This window comes from Hoplias malabaricus, chromosome 14 (assembly GCF_029633855.1).
Source record: "Hoplias malabaricus isolate fHopMal1 chromosome 14, fHopMal1.hap1, whole genome shotgun sequence".
Lineage (NCBI taxonomy): Eukaryota > Metazoa > Chordata > Actinopteri > Characiformes > Erythrinidae > Hoplias > Hoplias malabaricus.
In genome coordinates this window covers 17,537,117-17,558,081 of record NC_089813.1, presented here as the reverse complement: position 1 = coordinate 17,558,081, position 20,965 = coordinate 17,537,117, and the positions used below count along the sequence as shown (strand labels likewise).

At 38.5% G+C, this 20,965-nt stretch overlaps 1 protein-coding gene across 2 annotated transcripts in view; it reads left to right on the top strand.

The window, feature by feature from the left end:
* mvb12bb (multivesicular body subunit 12Bb) overlaps nt 1-19,740 on the top strand; it is a 121,916-nt gene extending 102,176 nt beyond the window's left edge. Inside the window, exons 8-10 of one of the 2 annotated variants that reach the window (XM_066644802.1) lie at nt 8,731-8,786; nt 10,694-10,753; nt 19,387-19,740. In XM_066644802.1, the coding sequence (XP_066500899.1) occupies nt 8,731-8,786; nt 10,694-10,753; nt 19,387-19,434 (164 nt within the window). In that variant the 3' untranslated portion in view covers nt 19,435-19,740. The remainder of the gene's footprint in view (nt 1-8,730; nt 8,787-10,693; nt 10,754-19,386) is intronic. The other variant, XM_066644803.1, reaches the window with a different exon arrangement.
* The last annotated feature ends 1,225 nt before the right edge of the window (nt 19,741-20,965 follow it).

Sequence of the window (20,965 nt, the reverse complement as noted above, 5' to 3'; positions counted from 1 at the left end):
TGGTTATTTAAAGAAGTTCTCACGGGATCCCAGGCAAAATCTGCTAACTTTCAAAGCTCCTTGTAAGTAGAGCTATTTGAGATTAGCTCTTTGGTTTGTTTAATTATCCTAATAAAATGGTGACCATCCAGTGTTAGCATGCAAATTGCTAGAATTGGTCAATTAAAAACTACAACCTGGGAGACCACACTATTCCCCATCACAACCAGAATGACTATCTTTAGCAATGAGTGGCACATCTGAACTGTGGCACCTACTGAGACATTGACGAGTGTAACGCTGCTATGATTAGCATAATTAATGAGGAATGGCGGTGAGGCATTGGTGGATTGGTTTTAGGGGATGATAAATGGGCCGATAGCCTGGTCAGTGGCTGCCAACGAGGCCTCTTTGGCTGTCATCCCTCCTGCCTCTGTCCTGGCACGCATCATTACTCACTGGGCCGAAATGTCACTTTGCATCGTTGTGCTACACCCAGCGCAGAAAACCTAATAACACTATAAAGCCACTGAGAATGTCCAGAAAGGTACTGCCTTGGTTAGAGTCCAGTGCTAGTCCAGTGCTAACTGCTAGTTCAAGTTTAGCATGACTAGATTAGTTAAAAAAAAATGTTCAGAGTGTATAAAGGTCATAGTTCAAGACATGCCCCTAACCGATTGACCCTGCCGCCACTTTTGTGCTTCCAGTTGCCACTCTGTCTGCTGTGTGTTTGTTTCTTCCTCTCCTGTTTGCCCCATCGTGGCGAGTTAGCATGCCCACAGAACCGCTAATTAAGAGGGGATTTGGTGTAATTGTGCCTTCTGCTGCAGCCCATCCGGCACACGCAATTTAGCGAAGGCTTGGCTGCCAGCTCTGCAGCTCATGCACACTCCGTTGAGGCCTAGCCCATTTATTCAGAGAGACTAAGGCTCGAGCGCAGCAGCAACACACACAGCTGTAGCCCAGTTGGCCAGCATTTCACCACAGTCACTTTCTGCATGTATATGAGCTGGTACTGATTACTTTAGCAAGTCCAAAACAAAAGATAAGCAATAATTTGCTTATGCTGTACTCTTTTATTACAAATATATATTAAGTATAATTTATAGGTATCGGCTGCTATAATCTGCCTGTGAGGTATTGAATGTACCAGTATTGGTATTGAACAGAATTAGTGTAAATGGTATTGATTGATATTGATTTTTTATATATACTGTATTGTGTGTTTTATTTTTTAATTGTACTTCCTATAGTTTCCCACTAGTACAATTCCCATCTGATATCTGTCATTATTTTATTTTTTTGTGGACATACTTTAGAGTATCTAAAAAGAATCATCTCTAGTCTTATTAGTTTATTTATCTCTGTTGTTTCCTGGCCCCTCATGTGGGGGCAGGTTATGTGGATGGAGGAGCTCTTGAGCACACTCTCTCCTCTGTGCTCGTGTGCTGCTTGCCAGAGCGCAGTAGGTGCTGTTGGCTCTTCCCTTTTTCTGGAAGACTGATGAAGCGGGGCCCAGTGGGTACTACGTGCTGGCGCCCAACCCTCTACCAGATTTCAAGGGCCGCTTGTCACCCAGATGGAAAAATAACACCTCGTCTCTCTCACTAAATACTCTCTCATTTTCTACCCCTCCCTTCCTACACACTCTCTCTTTCACTCTCTCTATCTCAAGCATTTAGATTTACATTTATGGCATTTGGCAGACACTCTTTTCAGAGTGACTAACAAAACTAATGTGAGAATTTGTTTATTTTTATCTTCATCAACTGTCATTTCTGTATTCATTTATGCCCAGTGCCCGTGTCGTTCTTAAATGGTGGATAGACTCAGGTCTCAGTTTTTAGAATAAACTGTTTATCATGTCTGCTCTTAAACGGGGGATTTTTTAGTTTTTTTTTTTTCACCTATGCTTATATGGCCCATTGCAGCTGGAAAAAAAATGTTGCTTGAGTTTGATACAATTATATTTTGATTATTAATTAAAATAAATAATTATTTAAAAAATTATTATTTTATCTCAACAAGTATTCATTAATGCATATTAATACTAATATCCATCTGGTCAATTTCTGAATTAACTTCAGTGGGAGGGAGAAAAATTAAATATTCCCAAAAAAAAAAAAAAAAAAGAATAGAAAGAAAAGAAAAGAGTTGAGAGGACAGTGGCAGAGTCATTAAAAGACAGCCCAAAATAGCAGTGAGCCATCATCTGTTCTCATAGCACGGGTCAGGAGCGCTGACACCTCCAAAACTCCTCCTGTCAGGGCAGGGGGCCATTTGTATTCTCTCTCATTAGGCAATTTGACTAATGACCAGGCTGAGCTTGTGTGTGTGATGGTGGGGTGTGTGGGGGGCATGGGCAAACCCCCATACTTAGGCACCACTGCAGCCGCCTCTATTGGAATGGCACAGATGGCAGGCCCAGGCGACAAAATAAACGACAATATGTCTCTGCGACGTCTTCAGGCAGCACACGTGATTACGGGCGAAGGACGAGGAGGAGACCAGAACTTCTTTTTGGTGTGGACCATAGAGAGGATCCTTATTTTTTATTTTTTTTTTATTTATTTATTTTTTTAAAACCCTCAGGAAGAGAGCCTCATATTCCTCCTCCCCCACCCACTTGCACTGTTGTCCTTTATGCATGACCTACTGCTACAATAAGTCAACCCAGTGTTCTGTTTCTCTCCAGTGTTTTGGCTGAGTGTTGGTGTGTAGAGCAGCAGGTGAGAGGAGATTTAATTGTGTGGGCTGGGTGCAAAGGTGAGCATGAGGGAGAGGCCCCTGAATGCTCAGCGAATCACAAGCAATCATATTTTCTGGCTGAACCTTTTTCTAGAGTTCTCACATAATGGATGTTTAACATGTGGGAGCCTTTAATTGACATTTATTCTTCCTTCCAACTTCCGAGACTAGAATTAAAATTGGGGATTATATGTAATGAAATGGCGGGCGGCACGGTGGCGCAGCAGGTAGTGTCGCAGTCACACAGCTCCAGGGGCCTGGAGGTTGTGGGTTCGATTCCAGCTCCGGGTGACTGTCTGTGAGGAGTTGGTGTGTTCTCCCCGTGTCCGCGTGGGTTTCCTCCGGGTGCTCCGGTTTCCTCCCACAGTCCAAAAACACACGTTGCAGGTGGATTGGCGACTTGAAAGTGTCCGTAGGTGTGAGTGTGTGAGTGAATGTGTGTGTGTCTGTGTTGCCCTGTGAAGGACTTGCGTCCCCTCCAGGGTGTATTCCCGCCTTGCGCCCGATGATTCCAGGTAGGCTCTGGACCCCCCGCGACCCTAAATTGGATAAGCGGTTACATTTAGCATGTTAATTAATGCAACACTAGGTAAGACGTTTTATTTTTGCTCCAGGGCTCCCCCTACAGCTGCTGAGTGTAATTCACATTTCCAGCACTTTCCTGAAATCAAGGGGGTGATTTCCAACCCTCCTCTAAAACTTGCATAGTGCAGTTTCTGCAGTGCTGAGCCTAGAGTAGTGACAACAGAGGCTCAGATTTCTCTTGTACACTTCGGGAAATCATTACTACTTTTGAAGCTGTAATTTTAAGGTATAAAAAATGCTACCTATTGTTGCTTTAATTGATTTATGTTTTTCACTGGATCAGAGTTAAAGTGATTTAATGTTCACTGAGTTTCTCACTGAGTTTTGCTTCTTTACTCCTGTGTGTGTGTATGTTTCTTAGTTAAAGACTTGTGGTTTCTCATTTCATGAAGTCTTCTGCTGTGCCTGACTGATTCCTCCATCCAGCGGTCTCTTAGCATTACCCCACATATAAATCTGTGAGTGTGTGTGTGTGTGTGTTTGTGTGAGAGAGTGGATCTAAGAGTACGCATGCGTGCACTGGGTCTTTTAGTGGTGTGTGTGTGTGTGTGTGTTTATGTTGAGTAGATATGTGTGGGGTGAGTATGGTTGCCAGTGACAGTGCGTCCGACAATAGAAGTGTGAGGAATTAGAGCTTACAGCAGCATGTAGGGGAACTCTTCCCAGCCTGAAGCAGCCATTCGTCTGCAGCCGTGGGCTCTGGGCATTTCAGTGCCCACATTTCTCACTGCACCTGACACTGCCATTAATAAGGGCATGATCCACACAGCCCACGCACACACTCTGCTCCAGACACCCCCATCACTCACCCACTAACCAATTCTTGCTCTCAGTCCACAGTGCTAATCAGCAATTAGAAACATTGCTCAGGCCTGGGATAGTACTCCTTTACCATCATCAAATAGAGAACCTAGATTGTATGTCAGGAATTACTGGGCTTTTTTTCTGTTGCATGTCCTGAAACCTAGGAGGCTACCTGCATGTTTGAAATTGCTGGAAAATGCATAGTGTTATTTGATACAGATACAGATGCATTCAGAAATACAGGTTGTAAACATTATTTGTTGGCACATTTGGGTTGATTGCATGCATTTTTAAAAATCCTTTATATATTTTCTTCACCTTTGTCCCTCCCTGAAATCCACCTTAACAGAAATAAGTCACGTTTGGACCTGTTGATAAAGTAGGTAGCTAAAATGAAAACAGAATTCTATGTACCACTAACTGTGTAGTGTGTAAAAATGAAAGCTGTCAATATTAATGTTCTGTGTTATTATGATTGTTATGATGATCTGTTACTCTAGCCCTAGGCTTTTGTTTTTTTGTTCTTGTATTTACAGACAATGTCTATACAGAAGAAATTTGTACTTATACATTTGTAGACTGTAGTCCGTCTGTTGCCATGCCTGCTTGTTAGCTCACTTTCATCTGGTTCTTAAGTTTTCATGACCCCAACAGGACCACCACAGAGCAGGTATGATTTGGGTGCTGGATCATTATCACTGCTGCAGTGACACTGATGTGGTGGTGTTTTGGTGTGTGTTGTGCTGGTACAAGTGGATCAGACACAGCAATGCTGAAGGTGTTTGTAAACTTCTCAGTATGACTGCTAGACTGAGAATAGTCCACCAACCAAAAATATCCAGCCAAGAGTGTGCAGTGACCACTGAGGAAGGACTAGAGGATGAACACCACAGACTGCAACAACAGATGAGCTAGTGTTTTTTTTAAAAACCCATCATCCTTGCTATGTTGGGGTGTACTGAGCATTGACAAACAAGTTGAAAGGGCACAATCAAACTATGCAAAGCAACAGGTGGACTAATGTCTGTAATTGTAGGATGACACATTATACCTGATAAAATGGACAATGAGTGTATCAAAAGGTTATTTTATTCATTTAGGGTAATATTTGAGCAATGAGGCAAATATGACTAACTACATATTTTAAAAATATATAAAAAAAAGATATTTTATTAACTACAAAGTATAATCTGAATAACTAATATATACACTAAGTATTACAATTATTTATATGTATGTAGCACTGCTAAAAAACAGCAATATCACTCAAATCACTTTATTTCTTGGGAAACCAAAATGATTCTTATTAATAATCGTCATTTATAACCAGTTTGAAGATGATATTTACAATAAAATGATGAACTGACAACATGTATTTTTTAATGCTGAAAATATACAACCCATTATTCAATATTTACCAAGTCTGATCTCATTTAATATCCAGTGCAAGAAATAAAAAACATAATGGTGTATATCATTAATGCTATACCTGCGAATATCAACAGTGTTCCTTTGAGATTTGGCCCCACTCGACCAACTTTCATCCATCCGTGCGAGAGGACATCCATCAGCATGGCGGACTGCAGCTTGCTGTGTTTGAGTAGAAGTGGGAGAGTGGGCTTCGCTCCATTCTTTATTTTTACGGCCTCGGCCTTGGCAGCTGCGGTCTGGACAAACACTGCTTGGGCGCTCCGCCTAGACGCGACCCCAAACTCGCATCCATTTCTCTCCCTGCAGAATCGGCTCTGCACTCCCTGCCTGGAGCTTGAATGTTTCTTACATTGTGGGTGTGTGTGTGTGTGTGTGTGTGTGTGTGTCTCTGTGTGTTGTGAGATGGCCAGTATGAATGGAAGGTGAATACTAAGAGCGATCTGATTGAAAGCCTAATCCTCGGACAATAAAAGGGAGCGCTCCGGCCTTCAACTCCTGCCTCGGCCCGTTTGGCGGCATGCTTGATTCATCAAAGCCTCAACGCCCGCTACCGCACCATTAAGGCATATTGATTCAAATGTGGCCCTCTCCCGCCTATCTCTTTCATACCTCGCCGCGGTTCACCTGGGCAGAGCGCGTGTTTATTCACTCAGTTTTATGGACCTAAACAAGCCATCACCATCTTCAGCTCAGTCGTCCAAACCCTGGGAGTGAGGGAGGCTCTCAGTACATTTGTGGCCATTCAATAGACCATTCTAAAGCTGGGTAATGCATACACGGCATTATTCTTGTGCTCTACAAGTGATTTCCAGTAGAGCTCTAGGGATGATTTGAATGGCTACAGAAGCTGTGATGGTGATTTTGTTAACCTTTCTGATCTGATCCATCCCTATGTGTTTATAGTTGCTGAGCTCATGGCTGAGGTGATTTGAGAAGGGGGCAAAGCTTCATCAATTACAAAGTCATTTTGTCGGTGAGAAATTTTAAAGGTACAGCATTCTGCAAATGTTTTAGGCCTAAAATTATTAATATTCATTCATTATCTGTAAAAGCTTATCCAGTTCAGCATCGAGTTCAGTCCAGAGCCAAGCCCCCGGAATCATTGAGCACAAGGCAAGTGCAATTATTAATTATATTATTTTAAATAATTGTCTTCAGACTAACGTATGAAAATATATCTTTATAAAGATATACTTTCACAATAAATACGAAAACATAAGTTCAGTAAAAAGTAAAAAAAAAATGTAAAAAAAAAGTGGTAGATATGACAATGTTTGATATTTTAATCCAAAACATTTTTATAAAATTCAGAAAATTTTTTCTCACCGTTTCTTAGCTCTCCTGTCTGTTTGCACACTGGAAAAAGGTCCAGTGTTGTACACAGCCCTGGCTCAGTAAGTGGGTAAAAAAAGTAATTCTTGGTAATAATCTTGGTCCTTAATGGCTCTCTGTCCATTGCAAGGTTGTAAATTTCTGCTCCATAGATTGGTGATATTGATTTATTTCCTATTACAAATTACACAGACCGTGCTACAGAAATGCTAAAAAAACAAAAGAGCTCATGTTACAGACGAGCTCTGTGGTAATTCAAACAGTGAGTAAAAACTTGCAGTTTTTAACTTGAAGTTAAATTTCAACCACAAACAAGCTACAGTCAACTTACCATTCCACCTTAAACGATGTGACATTTCTGAATGAACACAAACCAAAAGGGGAGTTTGTTTTGTTGTGAGAACATAATGAAATATTTATTAACTTGTGTAAAACTAAATTTAGGATGATAACCTCGTATAATAATGGACTGCAATGAAGACTTGGAAGATTTGGAAAGGGTTAATCCAGCACATTTACATGCAGAACACCATTACTTACTATAATAATGCTGTTTGTTTTTGATTTAACATTAGGGTTATTGTTGTTGTTGTTTGTTTTTGAGCAAATAAACTCGCTGCTCAGATAAATAGCTATTAAAAAAATTCTTGGCTGCCTGAAACTTTTGCACAGTACTGTTTATTCAAATACTTTTCAAGGTGACATACACTCTCAGTGCCATGCTGTTTAACCAGACAAAGAACCATTCAGCTGTGCCAAAGTGATGAAATAGTGTTACAGTTCTGTAGATTCTCTACATCTTCCATGGCAACACTCAAAGCGTCAGTATTCGTATGACTCATGGGAAGATTTCTTTGACCTTTTACAACATCCTCTTCCTTTGCCAAAAGGGCACGGTCTTTTGCGGGTGCCCATGTTCTTCTACCTAAAGGCAGTGCCCGACTACTTTTCCTGGCACCAACTTAGAGGTTTTTTCAGCTTTTTGGTAGGCTGGACATTTTTCTTCGGAGCAGTCAATGGGAGCTATTGTACGGCCACGTCACCCTGTGTTAATTTGGGCTCTAATGTATTTGATAAACAAAGGGGCACTCTTTAGCCTGACAGTCATGACACCCTGATTCTAGTGGGGGCGCAGTGTGGCGTGGGGTTACGCCGTTAATAACCCACTGGCAGCCATCAAAGGCGCTTTAACCATGATCATTATGATAAAGGGCATACACTTAATTACAGGCCTGCTTAATTATAGCTCTGTTGAAGCTCGTTTGTTTGGTAGAATGCTAATTATACCACCGCGCTCTTGGCAAGTCCTCTTTTCAATCCACCTCTCTCTCTCTCTCTCTCTCTCTCTCTCTCTTTCCCTCTCTTTTTTTTCTTCTTCTCTCACCCTCTTTCTGAGAGCCCATGCAAAATTCAAGCTTATTTTCATGCAAATTGATATCCGGCAAATGTTTTGTCTCTCTCTTTTCCCCTTCTCGTTTGACGAGTGTTTGAGGCGCTTTGTTTTTAGAGCTGAACGTCTCCCTGACAAGACAGGATCAGGAATAATCAAGAGTAATTAACGGAGAAAGGGGGAGGGGAGAGAGAGTGGGAAAGGAACTCAAGTACAGTACCGGATTTAAAAAAAAAATGGCTTTCATCTTGCTTTGTCTGAGTGGGTTTCCAAGGGGATCCAAGGATTTTGAATGTTCTGCCATTTTGCACTATTACATCCAGTCAAACGCATTTTCATAGGCTATTGTGCTGTGATGAGTGGTGAAGCGCACGTTTGGAAGCTGGCTTTTTGTGTGATAGTGTAGGGTTTTATGTGTTGATTTGGCTCCTTTTGTAATGATATGTTTCTTTTCTTTGCAGCAATTGATGACGTGCCCTTTATGATCTCTGAAAGGTTTGCTCCCAAAATTAGAGATGTAAGTACCTTTTGAATAATATTACAAAAAAATGGCAGTCATTATGGTTATTCTTCATTACATTGTAAAATTCTGTCTTAAAATTGCTCAATATATTGTGAAGAACACTGTATAATTATCAGGTGCTGAAGTACATCTACATTTTTTATTTTTTAGATTTTGTTTTTGTAAAGGTCCATATAAAGTGTATAAATGATTGCTCTATTATCACTAGTAATGCCACAAATATTTCAAATGATCTTGTATTAATCGTGTTCTAAATGTGAGTGTGTATTTAATCTCTGATCCAGATTCAGGTCAGCTGCTACAAGGGGTTGCATAGACTAGTCAGTCATCTAGTCCCCTATGACATTCACTAGTGACCGCAGAGGGAAGTAGTCGATTGGTTAGTAGGAGAAAATGTAAACAGTAATATAGATGTAGGCAGAAGATTAAAAAAAAAACTACACTTGAGTACAGTAAAAACACTTCTGCATGTAAAGCCATCTCAATTGAAGCATCCAGTGCTAACCACTAACTCTAGTAGCAAGATGGAACACACTGGAAACAGGAATGCTAGGGTCACTGATTTTTCAGAACTCCTAATAATGGACCAAAAGGTCAACAATTAGTCCATTTTAAAGCAAGTAGATAGTTTTTGTCATGACTAGTTCACTTATGATTTGTGTTGAAAGGAACACTAGGTAGTATTTTTACCTTTAAATTACAGTTTCAAAATCATGCTAAGGTTCTTGAGTCAGTTCCATTTAAAGTTCTTAGAACCTTGGTGCTGTACAGTGAACGAGTCCACATTTCCAGAAGTTTTGATGGGAACCAAAGTTAGGTCATCAACTGGAGCCATTGCTGTGGCTGAATCCAATGTTAGAGATAAATGGAAAAGGGTCATGGTAAATCCACTGTTTACAGTGATCCTAAATTAGTGATACATGATATATGTGTGTAAATGTTTCCAAGTTTGGAGTCGTCCTACTGAGCTTGTGAATAGTGGAGAAAAATAGCCAACTTACCCCATGTCATGCTGAACACCGCCTTTTTCTTTCTTTCCTTTTATCTATTTATATAACATGCTGCATAACACCGTGATGTTTTATTTGAGATTTTGTGCTCTTTCTGCAGCTTCTTTAGCTGAACACACCCACAGACGACATCATGGTGCATGATATCGGTGGAAATATGCCAAGAATTTCCAAATTAATTTTACGTGCAGAACCCAAATCAGTTCCATGTTGGTGGAAAAAGGCTATATGTAAATTTTGGGGGAGTATAGGACAACCCCATTCATCTTTATTTTAGGACAGTACTGTAAAATGGAATTACATTCTCCAGCTGTAGGGGGAGCCCAGGAGCAAAATGCCAAACCGTACATAGTTCCTTTAAATAGCCAATGTGGGAGACTTCGTGTAAACTGCAAGCCATTAAAGTAATGTTTTGCAAATTAAATCTTATTTTCTTTAAAAATGTAGCTTAAGGAAACAACAATGCAGGAACGTTAATTTAGAGCCTATTTTTGGTTGTTAAATTAAATGCAATTTAACACAATCTTTTCTGTTTTCAATCAGCATTTACCTGCAAAAGAAACCTAAAAACATGGAAGCTATAGAATTTGACAGGTGGACTAGTTGAATGTTTTTTAATAGCTAGTCAACTAGTATAAATTATTCATTGTCCAAGCCCTAGTTTCAAATGAAATTGGCCAAAAAAGCCTGGCTTAGAGCAGGACTTGTGGCTAGAGTTGCAGAAAACCTGCTCTTGAGAGAGGGACAGAGCATGGGAGAGAACGAGAGAGAATGAGAGGATTAAAGATCTTAAGTATACTTACTTAGCCATAAGGCTACACAGCAATGCTGCTTCTCTGCTCTTACTTCTTTTTTCAGCTCAGTCTTTCTTTTCTTTGCTTTGCATTCCAGACACAGTCAGTCAATTTAATGGGCATTACCATCAAATCCCCGCCAGAGATCGAGGAGGAAGTAAGTAGATGCCGTAACGCTCGGGTGGCGTGCCCATCCAGGGCCAACAATGCAAAGCATGAGGTCCCGGGTGGGGTAATTAAGAGCTTTAGATGGGCAAAAGGCCTTTTCAGTCTTAATAAAACCAAGCCTGGGAAGACCTGCTCTCACATTCATGCCTGTTCAGAGATGTTCAAAAAGTTCCATCTGCACTACTGGGACATTATGTGCACAACTCAACTTTGTGTAGCATTTTTCAAGTACATTTTGTAGTTAAATGGCCAGACATTTCATATGGTTATGTAGTTCTGTGGTTACAAAAATGTATAGTTATTTTCAAAAATAAGTAAATATTTTGCAATGGTTTTTCAGAAAGGTTTGCATTTTTAATCAATAAAAAACAATGTTAATGTAACTGACAAATGACAAAAAAATGATTTTCACACCAAAAAAAAGTTTTTCACTGACAAATTTGATTGGTTTTGGAAATTTAAAAAATGTAGAATTTAATGTTTGAAACACTTCCAAAAAACTAAATAGAAAAACAAATCTGAGACACTGAAACATGTTTACCACTTTGTCACATCACCTCCACTTTTAACTACACGTTTTTATCATTTGGGAAAATAAATTGTTGTCCAGAGTTTTCCATTCTTGCTTGATTCAAGATTTTAGCAGCTTACTAGTCTTTAGCCACAGTTGTTTGATCCTCCTCTTCATGAAGCCCTGGATCACAGAAGTCCTGGATCACAGGCCCACCAGTAAAGCACAAGCTAACCATACTGTTATAGGATTTGTGCCGAATGGGGCGCTGACACATACACACAGACACACAGAACTCAACACATTTTGCCCAAAGCCCATGTGGAAATATATATCACAGTAGCATGATGGGATACGCATGCAGTACCGTCTGTGAGCTCAAAGGCTCACATGCTTCTTCAACAGCGGTGTCTAGCCTTGCCATACATGGGCTAAGAATTCTTAAATCTTTTTAGTTTTAGGTGAATGGTGAAAGACCTTAATCCTTTACCATCCTGTATATAACATATATTCTATAGATTTTTCACTCTGGTATATTGCACTTGTCCCAATGTTTTGGACTGTGTTGAAGGCATGAAATTTAGAAAATACTATTTGGTCTGTGAAGACACTGGTAATCATTTCATTGTCAAAAGTTTAGGTAAAAGTTCAGGAGAATTAAAAAATCATCTGAAGTGTTGATGGTGTTTATAACATTTTACACAATATCTCAACTTTTCAGAAAAGTTAAATATAACCAAAGATTTCATAATTCTTTCATCTTTTGATTTTGCTGACATTCATTTTCAAACAGTTTAGAGTTCTGCATTTTAAAATACTGAGAAAACTGAGAAAATAGTTTATAATTCTGTAGTCATTCATTTTTTTTGGTCCTAGTTTAGTCAAAATTTGTGTCATTACACCTGATTACTTGTGTAGCTTTATTTCTGCAGTGAATTATATTTCAAGGTGTGTTTGTGTGTTTATAATTGTGTCAGTGTGTCTAGTCCCTCATCCCATTTCTTTTCTCTCATCCTCATTAGTGAGATATCTTTGTATCAGAGCTGCCAGTAATTGATAGGCCGGTGGACAATGTTGTGCTGGATGAACAGGTGCAGATAGTTTTGAGCTGAAGTGTGTGTCTGCTCTCCCAGTGCTGTCGGTTTGGACTCTCTACTGTATGCTGTCATATCATAGCAGCAGCTCATGAGTAACTAAACTGCAGCACCAGTCCGATATTTACATAGGATATAGAGTGAAATTGTAGAGTGAAAGAAAATGTTCTAGCAACTGTTCTTTAGTACAGGTTCATCAGTAGGTCGTTTTTAGTTGCTCTGTGAGAGAAACATTAGACTGGAAGAAGTGCTGCAGTTTTACAGGTATTTATTCAGTAAATATACAAACTTAATATCTACCTTAAAGGAACACCATTTAGTTATTTTAATCTTAAAATTACAGCTTCAAAATCATTGTGATGCTCCACTGACCTGTAACAGGGAAAATAGAGCCTCTATTGTTGCTACTCCAGGTTCAGCAATGCAGAAACGACACTATGTAACTTTGAAGGAGGGTAGGAAACTAACCCACTCCTCTCTGTTGATTTCAGGACAGGGCTGTAAAAGTAAATTTCACTCTGTAACTGTAGGGGAAGCCCAGGAGCAGAAATGCCAAGTCTTAAGTGTTCCTTTAAATTAGCTTAGATTAGTTTATTAGCAGCTTAGTATCTTGTGAGCTGTTTTTTTTAAACAAAGCTGCATTTTTTAGCAGTATTTGTTTCCAATTTATTTTTAGATGCATGCTATCAATGTCTATGTGTATATGGGTAACACAGGGACTGTATAAAAATCAGATAATGTCATTTAGGGAGTAGCAGGGAGATTAACAATGCATCTACACGTCAGTTATATATTTCTCCCTAAATTACTTATAGTAAGGAGTGTTTCAGCTGTTGTTTTTGACAAATGAGCTAAGTCCAAAAGCCAAACACGCTGTAGTTTTGAGGTCTGTCTATCCGCCACAGCCATCATGGTGGTCTTTCCTCCTCGTCCAGCCCAGATTGTGATTAGGAGCAGCAGACCCAGCACAAGAAGGTGGGGGGCGGTGGAGGCAGAGAGAGGCTTGAGGATTCATTAATTACAGCCTAACGGCAGCTCGGCTGATGAAAGAGAGCAGAGATAGTGTAACGGCACAGGGCTTAGTGAAGTGGGCGACAGCGCAAGATTAATGGTGAAGCGAGGGCTGTCGGCGATGAAGTCGCAGCGTTTGCCCCGATAATTAGAGAGCCCGTGCGGGCGTCCACGGCTATTGTGCCTCAGCTGCATCTTGGCCCCGGCAATGTTGTTCTCTCTGCCTCACTCGTGTGCTGTCAAATGCATGCATTGTAGCCACTCTTCCACTGCCGTGCTCACTGAGCACTGTAGAAGGTTTTACGGCATGAAGAGAGCCTGCAAACTCGAATACTCTCAAATAACCCACGTATATCACACAAACACACACGCAATTGTATACTTCTGTACGTGTCTTGTAGCCGGAAGTTAACTCTTGTAAAGGGAAAGTATCATTTTCTGTCATTTCCTTTCTTCCAGGGTAAACCTTTTTTATTAATTTGTTTATTTTTATATTTTTAAGGCAATGCACATTCCTGTCCAAACGCATCAGCTTGTAAATGTCTGAATGTACAGTAGACTCTTGTAAAGAATCCGTATGTGTCCCTGCATTAGTCCCTGGATGCTAACTGTTCTAGATGAGCCCTTGACGCACATCATAACTGACTGACTGCTAATTCTATTAAAAAGACATTCATTAAAGAAAAGCATCTTTGTGACATTAAACATATGCACAAGTAATTGCAGAAAACTGCAGTAATCACCGTCAGGCTTGTAGATAAGGCCATTTTCTAACAGGCAATGCTTAAGCCTTTTTTTTTTTTTTTGTCGAAGACGTTGGTTCCAGCAATTAGGCATTCTTTTCATTTCCCAAATGACTCGCAAAACTTGTGGAGATTATAATTGCTTTTAGCCACGCATATCTAATTTGTGTCTTTTTAAGTGTTAATTAGTTAGCGATTTGAGCTGACGTCTTTATGTAGTTTGCACAGCTGAAAAATGTTGTTATTGAAGGCAGGGTAATGGTTTTCAGCATGTGTGCTTGCTTGCATGTGTGTGTGTGTGGATGAAGGCATGCTACAGTTGTGTGTTGTAAAGTGTGAATACAGTGTTGTAGTTTTGCTATTGTATGGCATTAAAAATGGACTATGCATGTGTTTGAATGAGAAGCATGAGGCAGTACCTCACTACTTGGTGTAAAATGTTAAGCCTGTTTTATTTATTGCCTTAAAGAATATGTAAAGCACAGGGTTAGTGTGTGTGTGTGTGTGTGTGTGTGTGAGAGGGAGAGAGAGAGAGAGAGAGAGAGGGCATGCTAGGGTTGTGTGCTGTATAGTGTAAATAGTGTCGTAGTGTTGCTATTGTATGGCAATAAAGTATCAGTAAAGCACTCTGTCTGTGTGTGTGTGTGTGTAGACACAGAGAGTAAGTAAATTGAGTCGGTGCAATAGAGAGAGGACGATATTCAAATGGAGGAGGAATTAATGAAGACAACATGTCACATATTTTCACCTGCACTGAGCAGGAACAGGAAATGAAGCTTTGCTCATCTCGCAGACTGCCGCCCATGTTCCGCATGTCACTGTCCTGTCATGGTCTTGTGTAAAAATGGCAGACAGTGATACATGTTCTCCCTCACAACACCGCCCTGCATCCATCATTCTTTCACTTTCTCTCTCTCTCTCTCTCTCTCTCTCTGTCTCTCTCATATTCTTGTTTATTTATTCCTGATAACATGCATGACTTTTTTTTTATAACTATGCGTTGCATGACATGTGGCATGTTGGTGTGAAACTTACAGTTTTGCTTCAGGTAGATGATGGTGTGTGTGTGTGTGTGTGTGTGTGTGTGTGTGTTTTCATGATGTTTTTTGTGATCCTCCAGCATCACCTAGTGCCTTGAGTTTGAATGGCATCTTGCACAATCTTGTTCATAGCAAGGGCTAACCAGAAACAATATAAAAACTGACTGTGAGGATTTTAAAGTTATAGTCAGTGATTTCTGAAGGGCATGGTGACAGCTAAGTGAATTACTCTAAACATTCAGTTAGGGCATTTTGGACAGCTTACATCCTACAACTGGCAGCATGAATGAACCACACAGAAACTGACAATGGATTATAGTTGTATACAAAAATGATGACCTGTTTCTGCATACAATATAACAGAATGTGAACACTGGAAACAGGAAAAAAATATATTATACTTTGTCATACTTTGGATATGTACATTTTGTGAATAATTTTAGAAACCAATGTTGTCTTGGTACATTTCAGGTAAAAAGGCAGTATATGAAAAATATCTGTGTAAGCCAGTATGAATTCTGTAACAACCTTCATAAGCATAATAACACATACAACACACACACGTTTTTATGCATTTAGATAATTAACCATTGGCTGCTTTTCATAACAACATCTAATATCTATGACAGTAATCAGTAATTCAAATGATGTCCACTAGATGTCAGTGCAGGAGCATCAGTGATGGCGAGAGCACACTCTTTGTCTTTTTAAAACATTGCAGAATATATATATATATATATATATATATATATATATATATATATATATATATATATATATATATATAGACAACATTATAACAAGCTGCTTGTTTCTGCACTCATTGTCCTTTCTCTCAGCTCCATTTACCTTAGAGGAAAACATTTTAGTTCTACATTTACAAACTGTAGTCCTTCTGTTGCTCTGCATAGTTTGTTTGCCTGGTTCCACCCTGACCACCACAGAGCAGCTCTGATTTGGGTGCTGGATCATTCCCAGCGCTGCAGTGACACTGACGTGGTGGTGGTGTGTTGGAGTGTGTTGCACTTGTATGTGTGGATCAGACACAGCAGGTCTGCTCGAGTTTTTATACACTTATTCAGTTCATTCACTGTCCCCTCCGTTAGACATGGTTGGTCCACGTTATAGGTGTAAAGTCAGAGACAGTTGTCCTCTAGTCCTTCAGGAAAATTTGTCTTGCATATTTAATTAATATATGGCTGTGAACACACACACACACTAGTGCACTGGGGGGCAGTGAACACATACCCAGAGCGACAAGTAGCCATCTTTGCTGCCCAGGGAGCATTTGCTGGTCAGGTGCCTTGAATTGAGGAAGGAGGACGGTGCTTTTCCTTCATTCCCACTGCCCCCAATTTTCCTGCCAGTCCTAGGTATTGAAACAGCAATGTTTGAGTCCTAAGCCCTCTTCTCCAACAATCTCTAACCTACTGTCCCATGGACATTATACCTCTGAATATTTGCAGGAGTAGTCGCAGGAACATCACGCTGCTTGGAGATGGTCTTAAAGCCTCTACATTTAACATTCTTCTCTAGAATTTTCTTTCTGATCTCCTCAGAAATCATGTCCTTTGATTTTTTTTAGTCTATGTTAAGTTTGGTGCACACAGAGGTACCAGCAGAGTGAGTACTTTTTTCTTCATTTACATTTGATCACTTTTCAGCTGTAAGGGTACCAGCAAATGTGTCCACATCTGCATACTTATCTTTTCATATACAGTATGTGCACTGTTATTTTTACTGATACCATTGTCCAACCATTACTCTGCATAATGCATTAGTCCCCTATCACTCCATGCTTCAGTGGTCAGAGCCCTAAAAGGAACACCACAATATATTACTGGAGGGGTTGAATACTGAATTGACACAAATGTAGTGGTGATTGTGTCTTGTGACCACTGATGAAGCACTACTGGGTGAAGAGTTCAAACAGCGCAGTAACAGATCAATCAAGTTTGACAGCTGAGCTACTGTCTCTGACTTAGCAGCTAAAAGGTGATCCACCAAAGTACAGGTGCATCTCAATAAATTAGAATATCATCAATAAGTACATTTCAGTAACTCAATTCAAAAAGTGTTATTCATATATGATATAGATTCATTACAGAGTGATGTGTTTCAAGCGTTTATTTCTTTTAATGTTTCACTTTTAGAATTGAATTACCGAAATACATTAACATTTTAATGATATTCTAATTAACTGAGATGCACATGTAAGTGTGAAGAGTGAGTGGACACAGTGTTTAAAAACTCTAGCAGCACTGTTGTGTCTGATCAGATTCAGATTCAAACCAATATTGTCTACCATTTCATGACATAAATATTTCTTTGGTGCACTGCAGCACAATACAACATACCACATACACAGTCATTATACCTCACTATAATCAGTATACACACACACTAACACATCACCAAGTACCAAGTATTGTGGGGGTCATGAATATCTGGGCAAATAGGTTGCCTGTGTATTTGCTTTAAAATGATACCTTACCTTGTTCCAATTTTAATCCATTTTAATTCATTTGTTTATTAAAGTAATGTTCACACTGGTAAGTGAAGTTTTTGATTATCTGGTACTTTTTTTTGGCAAGGCCTTTCAAAGTGCTTTATGGAGAAAGAAAAATTCGAAAATTAAGACGTTTGCTTAGTCATGTGCTAGTGTTAAGTCATGTGATCCCTGATGTCGCCACATAATGTCATGTGACTTGTATTCACGTGCGTCTTTTGTTTTGATTTTGCTTTATAATCCCTGTATATATATATATATATATATATATATATATATATATATATATATATATATATATATATATATATATATAATGGTTATAATTATTATTGAATAAACGTATAATTTCTGAGTGTCTCTAATCCCATGGCTTTGAGTTTTCTCATTTGTTCTCCTTTGTCCATTGTTACTCTTATGTTTATGGTGCTGTCTCCTTAGTTCCTTGTTAGTGATATTTATTAGTGGTTTCAGTGGTTATTAGTCTTTCTATGTTTTTAGTTTGTCCTGTTAGTTCCTTGTTTGTGTTTGTCCTGTTTACCTAAACATTTCTGCCTATGCCCCATTCTTCCTTGTCCCTTACTACCCCTTTCATGCCATTTGAAGGTTTGAAAGGTGTACAAAACAGAATATTAAACAAATCTAGGTTCTACTGCAAATAAAATATAATGTGTAATGTACATGTGGAGACAAATCTGAACAGGCTGCAACTTTAAACTTGCCACTAATTTTGCTGAACTTCATAGTTAGATGCACTTGAGGGCGCCAATGTGCAGCAAACGCAGGCAGATGCCGACAAACCACCTCTTTTAGCTCCTCTGGCCTTAGCTTTAGCAAAGGAACAAGATACCAGAATGTGATCTTCTCAAAGTTTCAGACCAGTTCCTAAATAAACAGCAGTAATCTGGCTAGGGCTGCCCACCGTTGTGGGCATGTGTGCTCACTGCCCTCTAGTGTTTGTGTACATGTGTGTTTCACTGCATGGATTGAGTTAAATGTGGAAAACTAATTCTTGTGTATAAGCACAGTGGCCAATAAAGTAATTCTAAATCTAAATTCACAGTGATACAGCAATAAAAGTTAAAATACATGCTAATCTTAAATATTCCAAGTTTAAGGAACAGAGGAGGCTGAGAAGATAAAAATAAAATTCAAAATAATGATTATGCTGATATTAGTCATGGTTTAATTATGATATTAGTGTTTGGAAGCAGTGCTTTCACTATAAGATGAACAAGATCTTAAATTTGAAGGCAAATGAAGTTTTTTTGGTAGTTTTCAATCCTTGATTAATTTTCTTTATGTATTGAGTAAAACATAAATCAAATTTTAGTGTCAACTTTTACACAACTTTTTATCTTTTTATTAGAAACCATTTTACTAGGGTGTAGTAAAATGGTTTGTACTTTTTCATATGATTGAGTGAATTTCAGGATGACAGAAAAGTGTAATAATCTGAGTAAATTCTCTAAACTAAACATAATCACATTATGATTCTGTGTCATTCAGCCAGTAGAAATGTGATTTAGAGCACTTTAAAGGAAAATTACAGAATTAAACCAGTGATTTGAATCTTGAAAAGAATGTTAAATTCAATATGAGACAGTAATGCCTTCCACTGTAGAAACTGCATACAAATATTTTTGGCTGATGTATTACAAGATTAATTAACAAAGCCTTACTTCTAAGCTTTTTTCTGCTTGATGTTTTGCAGTTTGCATATTCCTTCACTGTTGAGCACAGTGCAGCTGCTTATTCTTGATGGACCTCAGGACTCGGAGAGACAAGAATGAACTCTCAGAGGAGCTCATTCAACAAAACAGAAATGACAAAACACTAACATTCACTTGCCTTAGCATCACATTCTTTAAGGTCCCACAAGGGGGGCTTGGGTAGAATTACATGTCTTATATATATTTATGTACAATATGTTAATTTAAGCAAAAATTGTATATATGATCAAGTTGGTCTCAAAAATGGCACTTTTTCCATTTTTAGTAATACAGAATTATCCATACCTTGGTCACGTGTCTCTGTCAATATCACAGTTTATAGAGGTTGATTCCTTATGCCATACAAAAATGATTTTCACCTAGAATATCAACAAAACATGTAATTGTATTTGCATTTTAATTCCATATCAAAAACTCTGAATACTATATACTTTTGTAAGTGGTTTTGGATAAGCGAATCTGCTACATCCTGTAAATGTAAATATAAATATATAAAATATATATTTGTTGTGACATATTTCACTGAGCTAAATCACATTTAACAGTAATAATAATGCTCTAATTGTTTTTTATTAAATACTGACAGTATAATGATGATATGTATTTTAGGATAGAAGCATATAGTATGAGTAATCAAACAGTTACCCTTTAGATCAGCATGATTGTATCCCACTACAAAGAAAAATAAAAGAAAATTCATTCATTCATTGTCTGTCTGTAACCGCTTATCCAGTTCAGGGCCACGGTGGGTCAGGAGCCTACCCGGAATCACTGGGCGCAAGGCAGAAGAAAAGACATAAAGACACAGGAAAGACATATAAATTCAAATCTTGGTAACAGAACACTATACTAATATTCATTTTAATTTTTTAATTGAATATTAGATTTTAGTTTTATATTTTATTTTATTTATTTATGTTTTTTTAATCATAAAAATCTTACAAGAAGAATTTGCTATGTGCTTCATGGCTAAGTGAAGACAAAACTATCCCTCAAATCCAATAATTTTTAGTCAGTCAAATATAAATTTGACAGAATTAAATTCATATGGTTTATTATTCATATGATTATCCAGTGGCAAACCTTAATTCTAAAAGGAAATTTGTCAAGTGAAGTAATCTGTGTTGTCAACAACAAAATTCTGTTTTTGGGCAGAATATAAAAAATATATATACAAATTCAGAAAATTAAACCTAAATAACCTACACAATAAATACACAGGACAGCAAGACATCCTTGATTTACTATTCAGTGTTATAGCAGTGCAGGTTTTTGGAAAATGCAAGTTAAGGAAAGTTAAGTTGACATCGTTCACTCAGTCACAGAATGAGTCCTTTTAGATTTGTTTATATATATATATTTCACCTAAACATTTTTTCTCTTTTTTAACTTGAGTTGTTTAATTTCGTAGCACTTTAGGTCTTTGTTTACTTTTGTGCAGTATAGAGAAATATCCTCATCTCGGTTTTTGCTTTTCATTGTTTGGAGGTCTATTTAATGTCTAAAAAAAATCTTTTCTTTGCCATGAGCAGAGAAAGAGGAAGCCCAATAAGCTGGAGA